The sequence below is a fragment of the Dermacentor andersoni genome, chromosome 2 (genome assembly GCF_023375885.2).
Source record: "Dermacentor andersoni chromosome 2, qqDerAnde1_hic_scaffold, whole genome shotgun sequence".
Lineage (NCBI taxonomy): Eukaryota > Metazoa > Arthropoda > Arachnida > Ixodida > Ixodidae > Dermacentor > Dermacentor andersoni.
Genome location: NC_092815.1, coordinates 103,845,288 through 103,862,909, shown reverse-complemented (window position 1 = coordinate 103,862,909; position 17,622 = coordinate 103,845,288). Strand labels below are relative to the sequence as shown.

General features: G+C 47.0%; 1 protein-coding gene across 1 annotated transcript in view; it reads right to left on the bottom strand.

The window, feature by feature from the left end:
• LOC126541509 (guanine nucleotide exchange factor DBS-like) overlaps positions 1-17,622 on the bottom strand; it is a 331,349-nt gene that overhangs the window by 227,293 nt on the left and 86,434 nt on the right. Inside the window, exon 2 of the mRNA XM_050188294.3 lies at positions 13,291-13,712. Within this exon, the coding sequence (XP_050044251.1) occupies positions 13,291-13,648 (358 nt within the window). The 5' untranslated portion in view covers positions 13,649-13,712. The remainder of the gene's footprint in view (positions 1-13,290; positions 13,713-17,622) is intronic.

Sequence of the window (17,622 nt, the reverse complement as noted above, 5' to 3'; positions counted from 1 at the left end):
CAGATCATGACACCCATCGCGGTACATCAGTGGCTATGTTGTCGATGTCACGGGGTCTGAACACGGGTCTCGGGCTCCATCCTTGGCCACGAATCCCGCTATCCTATGAGGGCGGAATACAAAAAAAAAAATGCTCGTGTACCGTGCGTTAGGAGCCCTTTAAACAACCCCAAGTGGTCCAGATTAATCCGGAGTTCTTCACTACGACCAACTATGTTGTTTCGGCACCTTAAACCATATTATTTAATGTTTATTGGTGAACGCTAGCGCTCACTCGCCTCTGAGAAAGAGAAAGAGCGAGATAAATAAAAACTAAATAAATGGAACAAAATAGATAAAGGAGGGAGAGAAAATGTTACAACTGTGTATGCAATTGCAGGTGCACACAAAGTCTGCAAATGGTCTTAGAAAAGGCATCAAAGGGAATATAATTGTAGTAAAATTGTTACATTACGCTGATTTCACGTGACTACTTCTAATGGGTTGGTCGGTAGTAAATAGCTAGTAAATTAATTGTTTGTTATTCCCACTTACTTCAGCAGCCATGAACCATATCTTTTTTAAACAGCCGTGCAGTATCATGGCAATGGCGAGTATGCGCTTAGTTAGGGACCCCGCGATATTCTGTCTGTGTGCAAGTTATGTAAATATATTCAACATTTTTGTTACGACCTGAGTCATACTATCAAATCATTACTATATACAATTCATTAGTGGTTTTTAATTACATAAGAAAAACCGGAACACAAACATGCAGAATACTTTTACCTGTTTTATAGGGGGGAAAATAATAAAATATATTGATTCATTATCCTGCGGTTGAAATGAACTTAAATACTGCCGTAGTTTCTCAATACAATGTATGCAGGATGGAGACGTAAAGGCCTGTCATCTAAGTCGAAATTAAACAGTGAGGGATTACTAATGTTAATGGTTACACAAAAGTTGACGTCTGTTAAAGCAGGAGGAACGGGTGCATTTTGATAAACGTGTGAGTCTGCCAATCCTTCATGTGACCGAAAGTCACAAAAGCTAAACGTCCAGTGACAAACGCGTGCAAGTACGGACGCGCTACACTAAGGCAAATATTAAGTCGAGCTGGATCGAAAAAATTACGCTTCTGTAATAACGAATTTCTCGTTCACGATGAAAGCAGAGCTTTGGTAAGCGAGAACATGACGGAAATAGAAAATCGGAATGGTGCCACCTGGGGCCGTATTCTGAAACGATCCACTTCGGCGATAGTATCGCTGAAGTAGGTCGTTCCAGAATACGACCCCTGTTGTCGACTGTGCTACCTCTTATGTGTGACGTCAGCACCTCTGATTAACAGAGAGCGGCCACGACCATCAACTACGAACGGCATCGCTTTTCACTTTCTACAACGGCCGGCGGCCGAGTTGACAACGTTTGGCAATTGACCCCCCAGCCAGGTCCTGCAGCGGAGGCTCAAGTGACCGTAACTGGTAACCTGAACTCAAGCATAGCCACAGAGCAACTCAAGCAACCTGAACACCTAGACCCGCCGAGCAGTACGCTTCGTATATAGAGCTGAATAAATAGCCTACGGAGGACATAACAACGGCATAGAGGACGGCCATGATGACGTCAAGTCCTCCGTTTTGGCGCGGGTGATTAAAATTGAAAGGTAGCAGCGGGACCTTTGACGGAAATTTCCTAGGCTAAAAATTGATATACTGGCATGTAGAAAACGATGAAAGACTTCTAGACGAATGCTCTGTCGATCAACCTTGACTTAATACTTTCCTTTAGTGACCCTTTAACCTGACTCGGACAAAACCATGAACACTCATTGACTTCAACCTTCCAATATGACTTGGGTTGCGAACCGCGCTACGATTGTGCGCCTCCAAAAAGAATATCTCAAACATTTTTTTTTTTTTTTTTTTTTTTTTGCGGCGCAGCTTGCATAAGGCGAAAAGGGGGAACGTTGCAGCGAGAGAGAACGCAAAAGAAGCCATCGCTATGCGCTCGGCAAATCCTTCAGCGTGCGCGAGGCCTGCCCCTGTAAAGCGTGCACCACCGCTTTTGTAATTGACCTAAGAAGAAGCCGAGTTACCGAACCGTCCCAGCGTGATAGATTGGCTGGGACAAGAAAAAAAATAATATATCAAAAGAATAAAGGATGCCCTCCCCGCTGTCAAATAGGATGGGCAATCCGGATTATTCATTTTATCTCTCTCCCTCTATCTTTTTCCTGTGCCTGCCTCTTTCATAGATCACCGCTACTTTGGCACAAGTTTTGTTTCTACTTCCTTCTCTGGTAAATGATATTGCTATTACTTTGCAGCGGCGACGGTGGAGTAAGCTAAAGCCGTTTGTAAAGAATTCTCGGCCATCATTACTGCGCATAAACTTACTGTACATACAGTTTAAGATGTGTGTAGTGGTAGAATAGCTCAGTGGAAAAAAAAAGGTATTAAAAGCGATCCGACCACATATGTATTACACGAAAGAAAAAAAAATACACACGGAAATACACCTTGCGTAAGTTATGAGCACAGTACACCTGATGTGCCCTCGAATGGCTTTAGAGCACACCATATATTTTAATGGTGGGCGCTCCGTGTAGCGTCCCGGTGCCTTAGATTAAAAAAAAGGGGGTCGCATGTCATAAAATAGCGCGGATATCCAAAGGTGCTATAAGCTCTCTTTTTTTTTTTTTCTACTTTATCAAATGGCCGAAAATGGGCCGACGAATCATCGAAAAGGAACGGGGGATTGTGTCGTAAGGGAAGCGTTGCAAGCGGTATCAAAAGTAAGACGCCCACATTTTTCACAGCGATGTCATAGGACACCCACGCTCATGAAATGATATGCACATCGTGGTATAAAAACTATCGAGCTGACGTATGCTAAAGCAAAACCGCGTTTTATGAAGGTCAATTACGTGAGCCGTGAAGTTAGTACTACGCGAAACATGTTAAAACTGAAATTGCTTTCAGAGCTATAGCCTGTATTAGCAGGCTGGAAGGTGAGGCCAAAGTTTCTAACATGTTCACTAACGCACCTGTAATGTGCGCACAAACTCCGTACTCGGTTTTCGCGCAGGAAATGGATTCTTTAGCCAACGTCTAGAAATCGAGAATGAAGACGGAAGCTAGCTTCGCATTTCTCGTCGGCTTCCATCAACAAAACGGGGAACTATATTTTTCTTTCGCTCATATCACATTTCACAGTGTATTTACAAGAACATACGAAAACGAGAATAAAAACCATTACTTTTTGGTGAACGCGCCATCATGATTTTCGAAAGAAAACGCTAAAGTACAGCAAGACGACGTCCTAGCGTACACAATTTCGTTGAATCAATGGTTCTCGCTCCATAATCGTCTTTCTTTTTCTTCAATGCTTCTTTAGGCAACAGGCCGTTTTATTTATATGAGACTATCGTTATTAAACACAATGTGCGTCATAAAATGCTAACGTCTCATTTGGCATTGGAATGACAAGCGAGCAAGCCAGGAGCTGCATACTTGGCGCTATGAGGGGCACGGGTTACTGCACTAAGACGTGGGCTCATTCGAAATATCTGTCTGAATTTTTTTCTTCATCTCATAACCGGTGATTTTACGCAAAGACAGGAATGATTGCTGATAGCCCCTGTTCCTTGTTAAGCGGCGGAGCCGCTCTGAAACATTGTAAAACGTCGCGTAATCTGATCTTGATAGGGAAATACAGCTATCAAAACTAACTTAGAAGCTAGCAAAAAGCGCTTGCAGGAAACGGGAGATAAATGGACGTAACGCTTTCGCACCGCTTCGGTGCTAGTTTTTTTTTTCTTTTCAAGCATTTATTTTTGTCTCGTTTAAATTCAATCCCATCTCCCTCTGCGCAAAACGAGCGAAATTACATCTCGCAACCTCAGGGTCGCCGCCAGCTCCCCAAATTATTCCGCTGTTCCCCTTTTCAATTCCTATAGAGCGCGATCGTTGCAGTCTCTACACACACACACAGAAAAAGCGCATGACGTGAGCAATTATCGCGGTTCAATAAAAGCATACTGACGCGCTCTCAATAAACAAACAAATATGTGCAATGACGGCGAGAACTTTGCTCGCATCGACGCGAATGCGGACTCAGCTGTATAAAGCCGCGTGCGCTTGGATTCGTGTTCTTTTCTTTCCTTGTCATCTAGCAAAAGCAGGTTCACAAACAAGGCCGAAACAACACATGCTCTCTAGAGCGCTATTCGTTGTCAGCAAGGGGGGGGGGGGGGGTGAACAAAAAGAAAGAGGAAAGAAACGCGAAAGCAACACAAATTACCGTATCGAGTAAGAAGAAACGACACACGAATTTCGAAGCGGCGCGAAATCAGCATTCACGCGCGCTGTGAGGCGCCCCTCCGCGCATTGTTTACTGCTACACTGACGGTAGCAGCGGCGAATGCAAAGACTTCTATCAATATCGTCCAGCGCGGAAGTCAGAAGAGAGGAGAACGCAATTGGAACAAAAAATTACATGAAAAAATGAAAAAGTCACAACGCCCAGGAAAGGCTATTTCCGTTCACTTTATGCTACTCTCCCACTTGCACTCTTTACGGTTTTTCTATCTTTCCCTGCCGTTCCTGTTTCCTTTCGGTACGCTACGCAGACGAAAAACTTTTTCTCACTTCTGTTTTGCGTTCTGGTCTTACTAGTTTTCTTCACTTCATTTCACAGCTTATGTTTCTGTTTCTCTTAACGGTTTACTTGCGCAGAGCAAAGCAGAAGTAAAACAGAAGTAATGTAGAAGTAGTGAAGAAGGAAACGTAGTAAGAAGAAAACGCGAAACAGAGGTGAAAAGAAGTTTACTTCTGTTTTACCTCTGCTTTACTGACTGGCATTGGTCTCTGGCAGAAAGCTGAATTTGCGCACCGCTTTGTTTTTACGTTATTCTGTTCTATATATATCTTTCGCCGAACCTTCCTCCCGCAGCGCAGCGCGCCGGAATGCTAACAAGCATTGATTTTGAATACATCATGGGCCGCATCAGCTACGGCCAGTACTATACGGGCGGTATGTCGGATCAGGCTCGCGAGGGCTCGCATCAAAGCCCGGCCAAGACGAATGGCTACGTCTCCGCTCATGCATATTCATGGCGCACTTTGTATCGAAGGCGCTTTGAGTAGAATGAGGGGAAAAAACTCGATAACGAGAGTGACTACCGCCTGCGGGTCCGGGCCACCTTCTTCAAACGATTTAATCAGCATTTTATTGCCGTTCATGAATGGCGACACTGAGAGGGATAAAAACGAGAGAAATCAGTGTCGTTGACGGCGCTATCTAAAATGCGAGAAAGAAATGGCAATTAGCGGTTCTCGGAACGCAGTTTTGTTTGAGGACATCGGAGAATTCTTGGAGCAGGCGCAAATGACATTTATAGTAGTAGACAAGCAAGTTAGACGCATCTTCTTTTACCTACATACAGTGAATAAAGAAACAGCGAAGTGCGACTTCTCTTCCGGGAGGCTCAAAAGGTATTAGCGCAGACAATGACAGCCACATAAAGAAAAAAAGAACAAGCAGAAGCCAGAGTTGTGCAAAGCCGCAAAATAAAGACCATATTCCGAGCCAGCGTAGGTCAAGTGGACTTGAAGTATTGCTTCGCTGAAATAATTATGGTGATAGCATCGACAATAACTATAACCCGCTGTTTAAAGTAGAAACTTACATTTCGCTTATTTCATGGAAATATGTTTCGAATGTCTTCCAAGTCACTGCGGAATCATCGGCAATGAACGGGCCGATCAAGCTGCCCGTTCAGCCCATACTGAGGACCTCCACGTACCAATCATGCTTTCTAGAACTGACGCAGCACGGAAGCTCCGCCTGCTTGCTTGCCAGTGCACCACGTCGCAATAGAATGAGCCAAATTTCAGGAATTACTGCCTTGATCCCACATTAAGCCTTCGAGTCGCATCAAAGCTTCACCGTGGAGACGCCAAGCTTCTGTATCGGCTGTGGTTGGGCGTTGCTTTTACAAAAGCCTATGCGTTCCGCATAGGGATGGCCGACACAGCAACCTGCGACCACTACGGCCATGAAGAACCGATTGGCCATATTTTGTGCGACTGCCCGCAGTACAGTCCACAGAGGGAATCCCTTCGCCACGAACTCAACCAGCTGGATGACCGACCACTGTCGGAAAAGGAACTCTACACCATCGACAGGACCTAACGTTACAGAAGAAGGCCGTGCAAGCGCTACTGGGCTTCTTGCGATCTGCCGGCCTTTGTGAAGGTCTCTGATTGGAACGCCCTTCGTGTGTGTTTGTGTGTATGTGCGTGCTTTTCTTTTACCCTTTCCTCTCTGTCCTCTTTCTAACCCCTATCTCCCAACCCCAGTGTAGGACAGCAAACCGGAGACTATCTGGTTAACCCCCTTGCCTTTCCTCTTCATCTCTCTCTCTCTCTCTCTCTCTCTCTCTACGTTTCGCTTACACAGTGTGTGCGTATAGCGAATGAAGGGTATATGCGCAATGCAGAGGATGGCAGAGGATAAAGAAAGACAGCGATATGTATGAAACGGCTGAGCCTCCACGGTTCAAATGATAGGTTCAAATTTATACGTTGAAACTAATCATCGAATGAAAAACAGAGGTGGCATTCTTTCTTATTAGGACAGTTATTTGTTATCTTGATCATGACTGCACGTGTGTCCACTAATCAGCCTCAAGCCTTTTTGTCTATTAGGCATCGTCACGGTGCGCCTCCTGAGCAACATGACCGAACGATACCGAACTGCGTAGTACGACCGCCTAGATATAACGTGTAATTGACGTCGCAATATGATCAAATTGGTTATTTTGTACTGACCTCAGTATCCATAGACGCGCTTGGTGTTGAAGTTATTCTTTCGCTCCATCGGGTGTAGACGCTGGCCTTTTTCGACTAATGTAGACACAGCCATCTCCGTAAGACTTCTCTAAAATTCCCGCGAGAATTTTTTTCAATAAACACCTCTCTGTTCCTGTGGCTTCGGGCGGACGCTGAAAACACGCGGGCATAACGTTTTACTTCACAAATCGCAGAAACCTTTACTTTCACTTGGCGGAGTTGAAAAATAGCTATCCAGGCGCGTAGACTGAGTAGGGATATTAGGCGGTAAGGAAAGATGGAACACCGGACACAAAATTTCCAAAGCAGTTCAGCCCGCTGCGGGTTTTATCGTACAGAATCCGGACAGAATCGGCTTTTATCGCGGCTTGTGCTCTCAAGACCGGACATGCTTGTTGTTTCCTCTGCACATACCGCAACAAACTGGGCGACACAGAGTCCTACATTCGCTACTGAATGGAGATAGAAGAGACATTCTTTGAATAACTGGAGGAAAGGTGATTTCCTGGTGGATGTGAGCAAGGTATAGTGTAATCGGAAGAAGCATTGCGTAGTTTGAAAGCAGGTGTCACGCCTTCTTGCGTTTTTGTGCGACTGTGAACTAATCGAGAAACGTTAGTGCGCTTCATGTTCTGCAAAGCGGAGCTCCGACGGAAAAACTGTAGGCACTGACTACGAAGCCAGTGCCGCTGGAACCAATAACACAGTCACCACCACCACCACCACCACCACTAACAACAACAACAACAACAACGCTTCATATTCTATTTGTGCCTTCTATGGCGGGTGCGTATACAGAAGAAAGGAACGCGCCCATCTGATGCCACTCGGTTGCAGCTGGTCTTTGCAGCGGTTGCAGCTGGTCGGTCGCCCTAGTAGAGCCGCCTGTCTATTTCCTCGAATCTGACCGCTGCTGGGCAACAGCATCTGTCGCTCCGCGATTTCTCTTTGTTCCGGGGAATGAATAAGAATGAGCGATTTGCGGCGGCGGCGGTGGCCAAACGCGTACGTCCTTCGCGCAGATGCGCTTTTCTCAACAAAGCGGCGCCTCCAGATCGAACGTAAAGAAAGCGAGCGAGGAGGAGAAGACGCGAACGGCAAGGTTATTCTCCCGTTTATTTATTCAGCAATTCATTTCAGTTTCGCCCCTCCCCCTCCTTCCTCTCTCTACACTCCTCTATCACGAATTGCTCAATGCACACCGCTTCGAAACCGACAACTTAAATTACGGCACTCGCGAGCAGAGAGGCGAGTAAAACAGCCAAAACGTGACCCAAGATAAGTGAGAGTGGAAGGGCGCGCGCGCGCAGGAAAGTAAGGAAGCATGCAAAGGCGCTTAATAATAACAACGCTGTAATTTGTAACATCGAAGAAATCGACGTTTCTCGGAGGAAAGCAAACCAAAATGAAATGCAAGTGTGGAAAAGAGGAGGAGGGCAAGAAGTGCAATAAAAGCGATGGGGGAGGAATAGGAACGAAAGGCATAAGATGCGCTGAGCAGAAGGCGCGACCACAGGGACGGCGCAACTAGGTCGACCGCGTTTCGAAGGACAAGGCTTGGAAGAGGAGGCAAAAGCGAACAACGAGTCGAGTTAGTTGTTATAAAGAGGAGGAGGAGGAGGAGGAGGAGGAGGAGGAGGAGGAGGAGGAGGAGGAGGAGGAGGGGAAGGCATTGAAGGAAACGTAGAGGCGAGATGGAAAGGAAAGCGGTCGAGAATTGAAGAAGGAGAGAGAGAGAGATGGGGAGAAAGGGATTGAGGAAGGGGAAGGTTGGAACGGAAGGATCCAGCGCTAGGAATAGGGCCCGAAATGGCCCGCCGCCAGCAAGGCGAGCAGAGCCTAGAATCAATGCCTTCTCCAAAAGCAGAAGCCTCTTTTTTTCTTTTCTTCTTCTTCACCGACAGCACAGAAAACGCGCAGACGACGCCGTCGCCAGCGGCGATAGTCTGTTACTTTTGGAGGAATTAAGTGAAGGGGGAAGCGAAAAAGACAAAAAAGGGAACGGCGCCTAACAGTGCGACACAAAATCACAGTGTGCAACACAGAGCGCGCAGCGCTCTGGCGTCTGAAAAGAAGAGGGATGCATTGGATCTGCGCACACACACATACGTACATACATACGTATTACGCGCGTGCTTGAAGAGCTCCACTGGTTTGCGGTTTTGTAGTCCCTGGCGTAGTCGGAACGAGAGGGGCGGATGGGAGCAAAGGATGGAGGGGGGGGGCAGGGGTGGGGGGGGGGGGGTGCTGAGTGGAGTGTGTTGCGATGGCGTGGCACCAGCGCGACGAGGGTGGTGCGATGCCTTTGGCTCGATGCTGCGGCGGCGCGGCGTAACGGGGACAACGGCGACGGCAAAGCTGCTGGCACTACTTCCGCGTAGTCGTCTCGCTCGCTATTTGACGCCGACGAGGCGACGACGACGACGACGCTTTGAAGTGCTGCACTCGGTGACGCCGCTGAGCCGACCGAGAGTCGGTGGCCCCGCCGAACGAAAGAAGGCTAAGTGGGCGATGAAGGAGAAGGCCATTGCCTCACCTTTCCTTTTAGCGCACCGCGTTTTATTCTTCGGTGAATATTTTTATTCAAACCTCTCCAGAAGTGCGTTTCCTATTTCGAACAGCAGCCCCCCATCCTGCTCTTTCTTTCTTTTTTTTTCCTTTCCTAATGCTCGGAGCGCGAACTGCGTTGCGGCGATACCCAAAACTGAGCAAAAGTGAAAAAGCGCATTGGGGCTGAAGTAATCGTGTGTGGCGTACGTATACGTGAAGAGTGGTAATCAACTGTACTCCGTATCTTCAGCTTTCGTGTTTTCTGAGACGCACATAGTGTTTTATCGAGGAAAATCCTTATTTTGCGCGCGATTCACAAGGAAGAAAAGATGGCAACAGAAAAGATGCGACGTCCTCTCGCCTTGCCTTGTGAATTGTGCGCAAGATAACGATTTCTTTCCTGGTGAAAGATTATTCCGCCAATCAGCCCAAGCCCCTACTCTGCTACTGCACAAATCATTGAATGATTGACGGCATAACACAGCGTGGGTCCCAATCTATAAAATTGTGTAATACGTGTGCTTATCACGCGATTAATTAACACTTCGTGTATTGCTCCCCGGAAAAAAGATAACGTCGTGCGGACTAAAAGTGTCTTTCTACACGCGCTGCGAGTTTATGCTCTAGTAACTGAATCTCTCTGCAAAAACACAATACGGCGAACTGTCTTCAACTAATTTACCGCGGCATCAGCATGCGGCTATCACAACGATCACCACCTCAAGAACAACTTCAATGCGACGCAGACAATGTCATCCTCGTCTGCTAGAGCACTGTCTGTTGTGGTCTCCGAAACAGGTACGCAGAAGCCACCCATGTAATAGTCAACGTTGGTGTAGGCCTTCATTACGGTTTGATTACAGCAAGAATTCATTCACAAAACACAGGCAAGGGTCGTTGGTCATGCCCTTCTCCTTCGCTATCCGTGCGTTCAAGCAATTATCTTTATTAGGACGCTTTTTTGAACGCTCGTCCCTAGGTCCATGGTCAGAGTACGTCAACGTAGATCTAATTATGTTAGCAAGCTCATACGTGCACATCACTCAGTGCATGGGCACGGCGATCTCTTTCGTATGGGCCGAAACTGATTGCAGAGCCGTTGCACCTTTTTGATGCCTTTGAAGCTTTGCTTGTATAACCTAAGCTCAGTTGGGTCTCCTGGCCTCTAAACACTGCGAATGAACGTCGCGAAAGTTTAGGTACAGAATTCGTTTGTTTTCTTCAGGAGTTTATAGGTTAGTCGCAAAAATCGCATGGGCATCTGACCATAGATTTTCTCACTGCTGTCCAGGTGCTTCAAGATACGCGTTTGTAGGTCTATGAACCACAAAAAGGTTTGTCATTAGTTTCATTCATGGTCATTCTATAATTTTATACAGACAGGAAGATAAACCGACAGGTGATCGAGTCTGCTAGAGTTCTGTGTGTAGACCGGTTAGATTCATTTTGGAGAGGATAGAACGGAGCTGTGTTTATCGAAACGTTGTTTCGAGCTAGTCGGTTATCCTATAACACATATTCTTGTTTATTCTTATTTTCCTTATTTTTAGAGCTATGTTTAATGTCTGGAAGACCACATTGTAGACGGAGGCGAGGGTACCTTGCCTCTCACTGTCGCGACTGTGGGTGTGGCCACATTTTGGCAACACCATTGTGTTGCACGAAAGAGATCCAGGCATCCACGAGATTGTCGTCACAGCAGTAACAATGAGTGATGATTGCGGCTGTTCAAATGGTAACTGGAGATAGCCGAATGTTTTTCGTCATGGTAAATGTGCCCGCACTTCATGTCATTCGTTTGGTCACATTCATTTTTTTAAGACAAAGTCTTTCTCAGTTCCCATATTTCCCATACTCCCATATTTCCGAATCGGCTATGATTGTTTCTAGCCAATTTCGTGGGCCAATCTCCGAATTATGGGCATCTAGAAATGTGAGCCGTTCTCGTCGACATGTGCAGTTTTTTGTTAAATGTGGGCCGATCCCAAATATAGTAAAGTAAGAAAGAATAAAGCAGTCCGACGCTCCTCCTACTCCCTTCACGAGAGAGGTGACGCGATAGAGTGCCGTGCGCAGTGACTCCACCCCATTCTTATCCCAAATTCGCTAAAGACGTCTCTTTAAGGCGAAAGCCTTACTTCTCTATGTTCCAAGGTCGTCTTGTGAGGTCCAGAAAATATCGCGTGGACCAAGGAAGACCAGAAGCGAATCAAAGCAGTCCAGCCGTGTATAAGAGAAGATGAATGATTAGCAAGATGATTATTAGTGATAGGATTAAGGTGGATTAACGTGGACTAAGGTGGATTAAGGTGGATTAAGGTGGATGAAGTAGGATTAGAGAGCCTTAAGGCGGATTAAGCTGGATGGAGTAAGAATAAGATTGATTAAGGTAAATTAAGGTGGATTAACGTCCATTAAAATGTACGACGGAATATTAAGGTGGATTAGGAGGATTATGGTGGATTAAGGTAGATTAAGGTGAATTACAGTAGGCTTCACAAGGCTTTCGCCTAAGGACACCTGGGACGTTTTTTTTTTTCATTTTTTGACCAACTTCAACTAGCGTTCAACCGTCTTCCAAGTCATTTTCTTAATATTCGTTGATGTGTGTGCATAAGTTCAAAGTGGCTGGAATTAAACATCGGTTGTAAGTTATAGTGCTTGTGTCTGTCGTTGTGCGTTTTGTTGTCTGTCCTACTCCGCGCTAAATCGAAGAAGAAATATGCAGTTCCCACGCACTGTAGGAATCGATGTAAGCGAAGCTTTCTGTGTTGGTTGATTTGATTGACGATAATTAGCGGTGATGTTGACGGCGAAAGCCTAATTTCTCTAACGTTTAGTCTAACACGAGAATGGTGAGTTGGTGTTAAACGTTACCTTGCATGCACCACTGCTGTTTGTCTGCGTACTACACAGAACACACAGGGAGAGGTATTTGCTAGAGGCGTTGTTGCGCGCCATATTTCATAACGTCTGAGAGGGTTGAGTATTGTCATCCCCTCACATGGCACATCGCATCATCGCAGAAGTATTAAACTTGAATTTGATTAAAGGGTTGTACGTGCCGGAACCACAATTGGAAATGAGGCATGCCGTAGTGGCGGACTCCGGGTTAATTTTGACACCGTGAAGTTCTTTAACGCGTCCCAAAAATCTATGCGCACGTGCGTTTTCTATTTCGCCACCGCGGAAATGCGAATGGCGCAGTCCGGATCAAATCCGCGACCTTTAGCAATGCCATAGCCGCAAAGCCACCACGGTGGGCGCAGAAATGTTTATTTGACGGTCGACCGCTTCCGTAGTTTGGCCTGGACCCTGCGTTGCGCTTTAATTATGCGGCTCTGTTTCTGCACGCCCTGCGTAATTTGGCCGCTTGACATATTTGCACGGTGTTTATTTTTCCGAAATAGTAGGAACGTACTATGGCGCAAGCTTATCCAGTTTCCCGTAACCACTGTCGTATAGTAATGGGGTTTCCTTGCCTACTCACGTCACCTTACCACCCCCCCCCCCCCCCCCTTGTATGGGAACTGCCGCTTCTCCTCCCTCCTCTCTACAGTTCTATATACATCCCCTCTGAACTTGCACGTTAGTAGAAAGTGAAGCGTTGCAGTTTCTGCAATGCTTTTGAGGAGTGTCACGGATAATTACAGCTGTCAAGATGCTAATGTGGCGTCGCCCAGGGAGCTACAGAGGGCACTGTGCACTTTCGACGTGGTGAGGTCCGAACGAGTTTCTCCCGTCGCCTTTCCTCTCTGACTCGTTCCTGTCTTGTATACACACGCTCTGTACCACCCTACGACGCGGTGCTGTCAGACAGCAGCAGCTACAGCAGCAGCAGTGGGGAAAGTCGAAGGAAGAGGAAAAGAAAGCTTCGCTTGGAAACTTAAATTGTGCTCACCGTTATCACTGTCGAAGCCCAAATCTCCGTCGCAGGACTCGAAGGAGGACGAAGTTGGCGACGAGGCACTCTGCTGCTGCGCCTGGTGGTACCCGGTAGTAACGGCGGCGCCGTGCACGACCACCGCAGGCGGCCGCTGTGGCGAGTAGCAGTACGGGGGCGGCCCGCCGCCGCCGCCGCACCGGGCGTCGTCGGCGACGCTGAGGCTGCTGAGGAAGACGGCGCCGTTCTTGCGCAGGCTGCCGACCAGCGACTCGAAGGGCGAGCACAGGTCGGTGCCGTGCAGCGACGTGCGCGACGACGACAGCAGCGGCAGCGCCGACTTCCAGCGCTGGCCCTGCAGCCGCAGGGACTCCATTGCAGGCGGCGACCCCCGGGGGTGTCCCGCGCTTACCGACGCTCACGCCATGCCCGCGCGCCACCTGCGAATGAGAGAGATGGTAAACAGAAAAGGGGAAAGACGGGGAAATTAAACAGATGCAAGTCTCTGGTGCGCCATCCTGCACGTAATTATTATTATTATTTGTTTTGAACACATATACACATATACACAGGTATCAGGAAAGGGAAAGCGAGGAGCAGGCTGGCAACTGCCACCGGAAGGGGCACAACGCCTGCCTACTCTTCTGAAGGGAGGTGACAGCAACACAGAAATGGAAGATAGGAAGGAGGGGAGGAAAAAGGAAAGAGGAAAGGAGAGCAACAGGACACGTAAGTATGGCAAACGGAGATAAGAAAGAGGTGGGGGAAGAGAACAAAGAACAACATCATGGCGGGCTATAGGCGTTTACAGAGTCTGGTGGACAGCGAAAATCACAATATTGTTTCTACGGTTTTCTGTTGTAATGATACGTCAGGTATATTTTAAAGAAACCCGACTGCGAAGTAACACTATGCAAGCCGCCACTGAGCGATTGTGGTTCGTCCTTCTCACAGTTCGAACCCTATGCGAGCTTGAATACTCTATTCCTACAAATCTTGCGTAAAGCGTTTGTATGAAGAACACTCCTTCGAGAAGTTATTAGCTCTATTTTGTCTCTCAGTCCTTCACGGGTGTGCACGTATCGAGTAAAGAACAGCGGCGAGCACGGCAGCGTTGTGGGCGGAGCTACGGGGCACGCGAGAACTTTCGATGAATAAGCTGCACATTAAGCTTCGGAAGCAGCTTGTGAAAGGTAGGAATGCAGCTACTAGAAGTGATTATTTACACAGTAGCGCTGTGTCCAGTCTGCTTCTTTCGCCGTCCGTGTGCATTTTGCGCTACTGCGTAAATGACGACGTATCAACTAGCCCACCAGTCCGTCCGCTGGTACTAGAAGTACCAAGGTGAAAAAGAGGAAGTAGAGATTGTAGGAATAGAAACAGCGTCTGTAACTGTCTCACTGGTGGTGAGCACTTCAAGCTGGCGAAAACACGTGCATGAGAGCAGAACACGAACTCGGCCATGGAAGTGCTCAGTGCCGAAAGAAAAGAAAGACGAAATTTTAGTCACTGATCTTATGCCGTTATGTCAACTTCAAGCGTTAGGTTATATTCCAAAAGTATGAGTTTGTATGCAACTGTGTGTGATAGGCTTTTGTTAAAGAATGTAAAAGATGCACGCAAATTTGTACCGCAGCGACCACGACGAGGTATATGAATTTTTAATGCTCCGCTGCAAGTGGTAGGGGATTGCTAAATGCTTGTTTGCACAGATACGAGGGACTTTTTTTTTCTTCTTAACGCAGTGTTGTAGCCTTAGTCGAAGCGTTTCAGAGCATACGTGGAAACGTTAACAGGTGGGGTAGCCAGTGTCCGGGCATGCAAGAAGGAAAATACTACGCGAAAACAAGATACGAAAACAAAAGACACGTTCCAGGTGCTGGGGACGCTGTCATTCAGAGCCTTTTTGTATGCACTGTTATGCACCATATGAGATCGCCCGCGATAGTTGAAGTTCAAGTTTTATGCAGCAACGATGTCAGTTTTACAAAGATTAGTATACAGAATTACCACTACACAGGGAGCCCCAAAGTTAGAAATTGTCAGGGAGACTCCCATACATGAACAAAATGAAAAAAAAAAACGAGATACATATCAAGCATTGATTACGGTCACTTTACAGACAACTTGATAAAAATAAGGAACAGTGCGAAAAAACAAGAAAATATAGAGCTGTTTAGTAAGACAAAAATTGCAAAGAAAGCTTTTGTAGTGAACAAGCAACGCAAATTTACAATACAGTAAAGATAGGAGTAATATAACATGTAGTATAATAGCTACATCAAAGTACAGAATGCAGTGGGTGAACTAGTTATAGTTCCCGCAAGGACACCTAACATGTCATACACGGTCACAAGATATAGTCACTGCACTACACGTAGCAATCGCAGTTTGCGCAGCTGCCGTTGCGTGCGATTTCAGTGTAACAATGTATCATTGCAGGCAGTATCTGTTCTCTGAATAGTGATATACAAAAAAAAACCGTTGGGCTTCCGATTTTAAACCAATATATTGGTATAGAAACGCTTCTTCTTCAGACAGCTCCCAATTCATATTATTCACTTAAGCATAACTATTTCTTCTTTCTATTCACGCTGTAATCAAAGTACACCAGTGTAATCTACATGAAAGTATTTTAGTTAAATTGCGGGCTTTACGACCAAAAAAAAATATATGTATAGGAGATACGTCATGGCGGAGGACTCTGGCTTAATTTTGATCACCCGTGGTTCTTTAAAGGGCGCCCAATGCGCGATACAGAAGTGTTTCTTTTTTTCATTTGGCCCCCATCGAGATGCGGTCGCCGTGGGCGGAAATCGAACCCGGGACCTAGTGCTCAGCAGCGCAACGTCATAGCTGCTAAGTCCCACCGTGGCGGGTACATCTACCTTCCAAGTCATTCAGACGTGGGCGATGGAACCAAGAGTCAAATCCCTTCCCTTAGCAGCAGAACGTCTCAGTCAATGTGACATTGCCATCGACGTGGCGATCGCTAATGCGCTTTCGTAAGGGAACACTGACGAGCTCTGCCCGAAAGTTTTCTGACCCAGAGCGATTGCCGTGATACGGCATTTGGCGCGTCGCGGTGGACGAGGGTGTCGAAATCAAATGGCTCAGTGTCGAAATCCCGAGTGCACCACAAATCCATACCATACTTTAGTGTTGCTCCTCACGCCTGGCTTGGGACTGATACAGCATTGCACACAGCCGCTTATTCCTTCCCCACGCGTACCCGGTCGTGGTGAGAGTGCACTGGCACCCGCCGCGACTACGCGTGTAAGAAGTGACCTTGTGCCATTGACGCCGTCGTGTTCTTGGACGATGAGGAGCGTACAGTGTTCCTTTGTAGTTGGAAAACGAAGAAAAAAAAAAGGAAGAAACGAGAAAATAATTTGGAGGTCGCATAAGCTTCGCATTTAAAAATGTGGAACGCGACAGCATTCAAAGATTCCCGACTGCTTCTCACGCTTCCCGGCAACTGCGGCTTATGTAACCGTAACGTTTTCCTGAAAACGCTAGCGGCGAACGCTATGCACGAAGGGTATAGCTTTCTGGGTTGCGCCGCTCCTGCTAAGACAGACTTCAAACGGCAGCTGGAAAATGGGTTCGTGTTTAAGTGTCTGCGTAACAGAATTATGTTTTCTCGTGTATTCAAATTACAATCCGACGCTATCATGTCTGTAGGTGGTGTGTAAGTCGTACTTTACGATTTTTATGACGCATTTTAATATGAGAAATTCAATTTGTTCAGTAACGCCTATGCGCCAGGCGGAGGGCCAGCCTGGCTTGGGATGCGTGGTTCGGGATGGTTTTTCTCATACGGGCAACGCCGACCCCAGCGCCGACACCGGATTTTCTGCGACGCGGGGCCGTTAACGCTATCGCGTTAATAGAGAGACGTGCTGTCTAAAATGCACCATGTTCTACTCCTACTTGTCAGGCCATTTTTCCAGCAAGGTATATGGCCCCATCATGGGAGGCCCCACAAACCTCAACGAGCTGGCCCACTCCAAGGCGTGAGGTCTCGCTTTCCGCGACCACGGAGAACTCCAACGCCGGCTCGCAGTGGTGGAGAACAGAGATAAACCGACCACATACAATGCAATTGCGCAGCACTTTTATCTCGGCAGGAGAGACTTTCCCCTTCCACACAAGAAGTTAAATAGTGCGCAGGCATTGACCCTCAGATTATTGCAAACAGGCTCGTATCCCAGCCCGGCTTTATTCCACAAAATGTATCCCCACGCCTATGCCACTAGTTCTTGCAGGCACTGTAATGTCATCGCTAGCCTAGACCACATGCTATGGCGTTGCCCCTCGTTACGAGGCACAGAACAAATCAATGAGGAC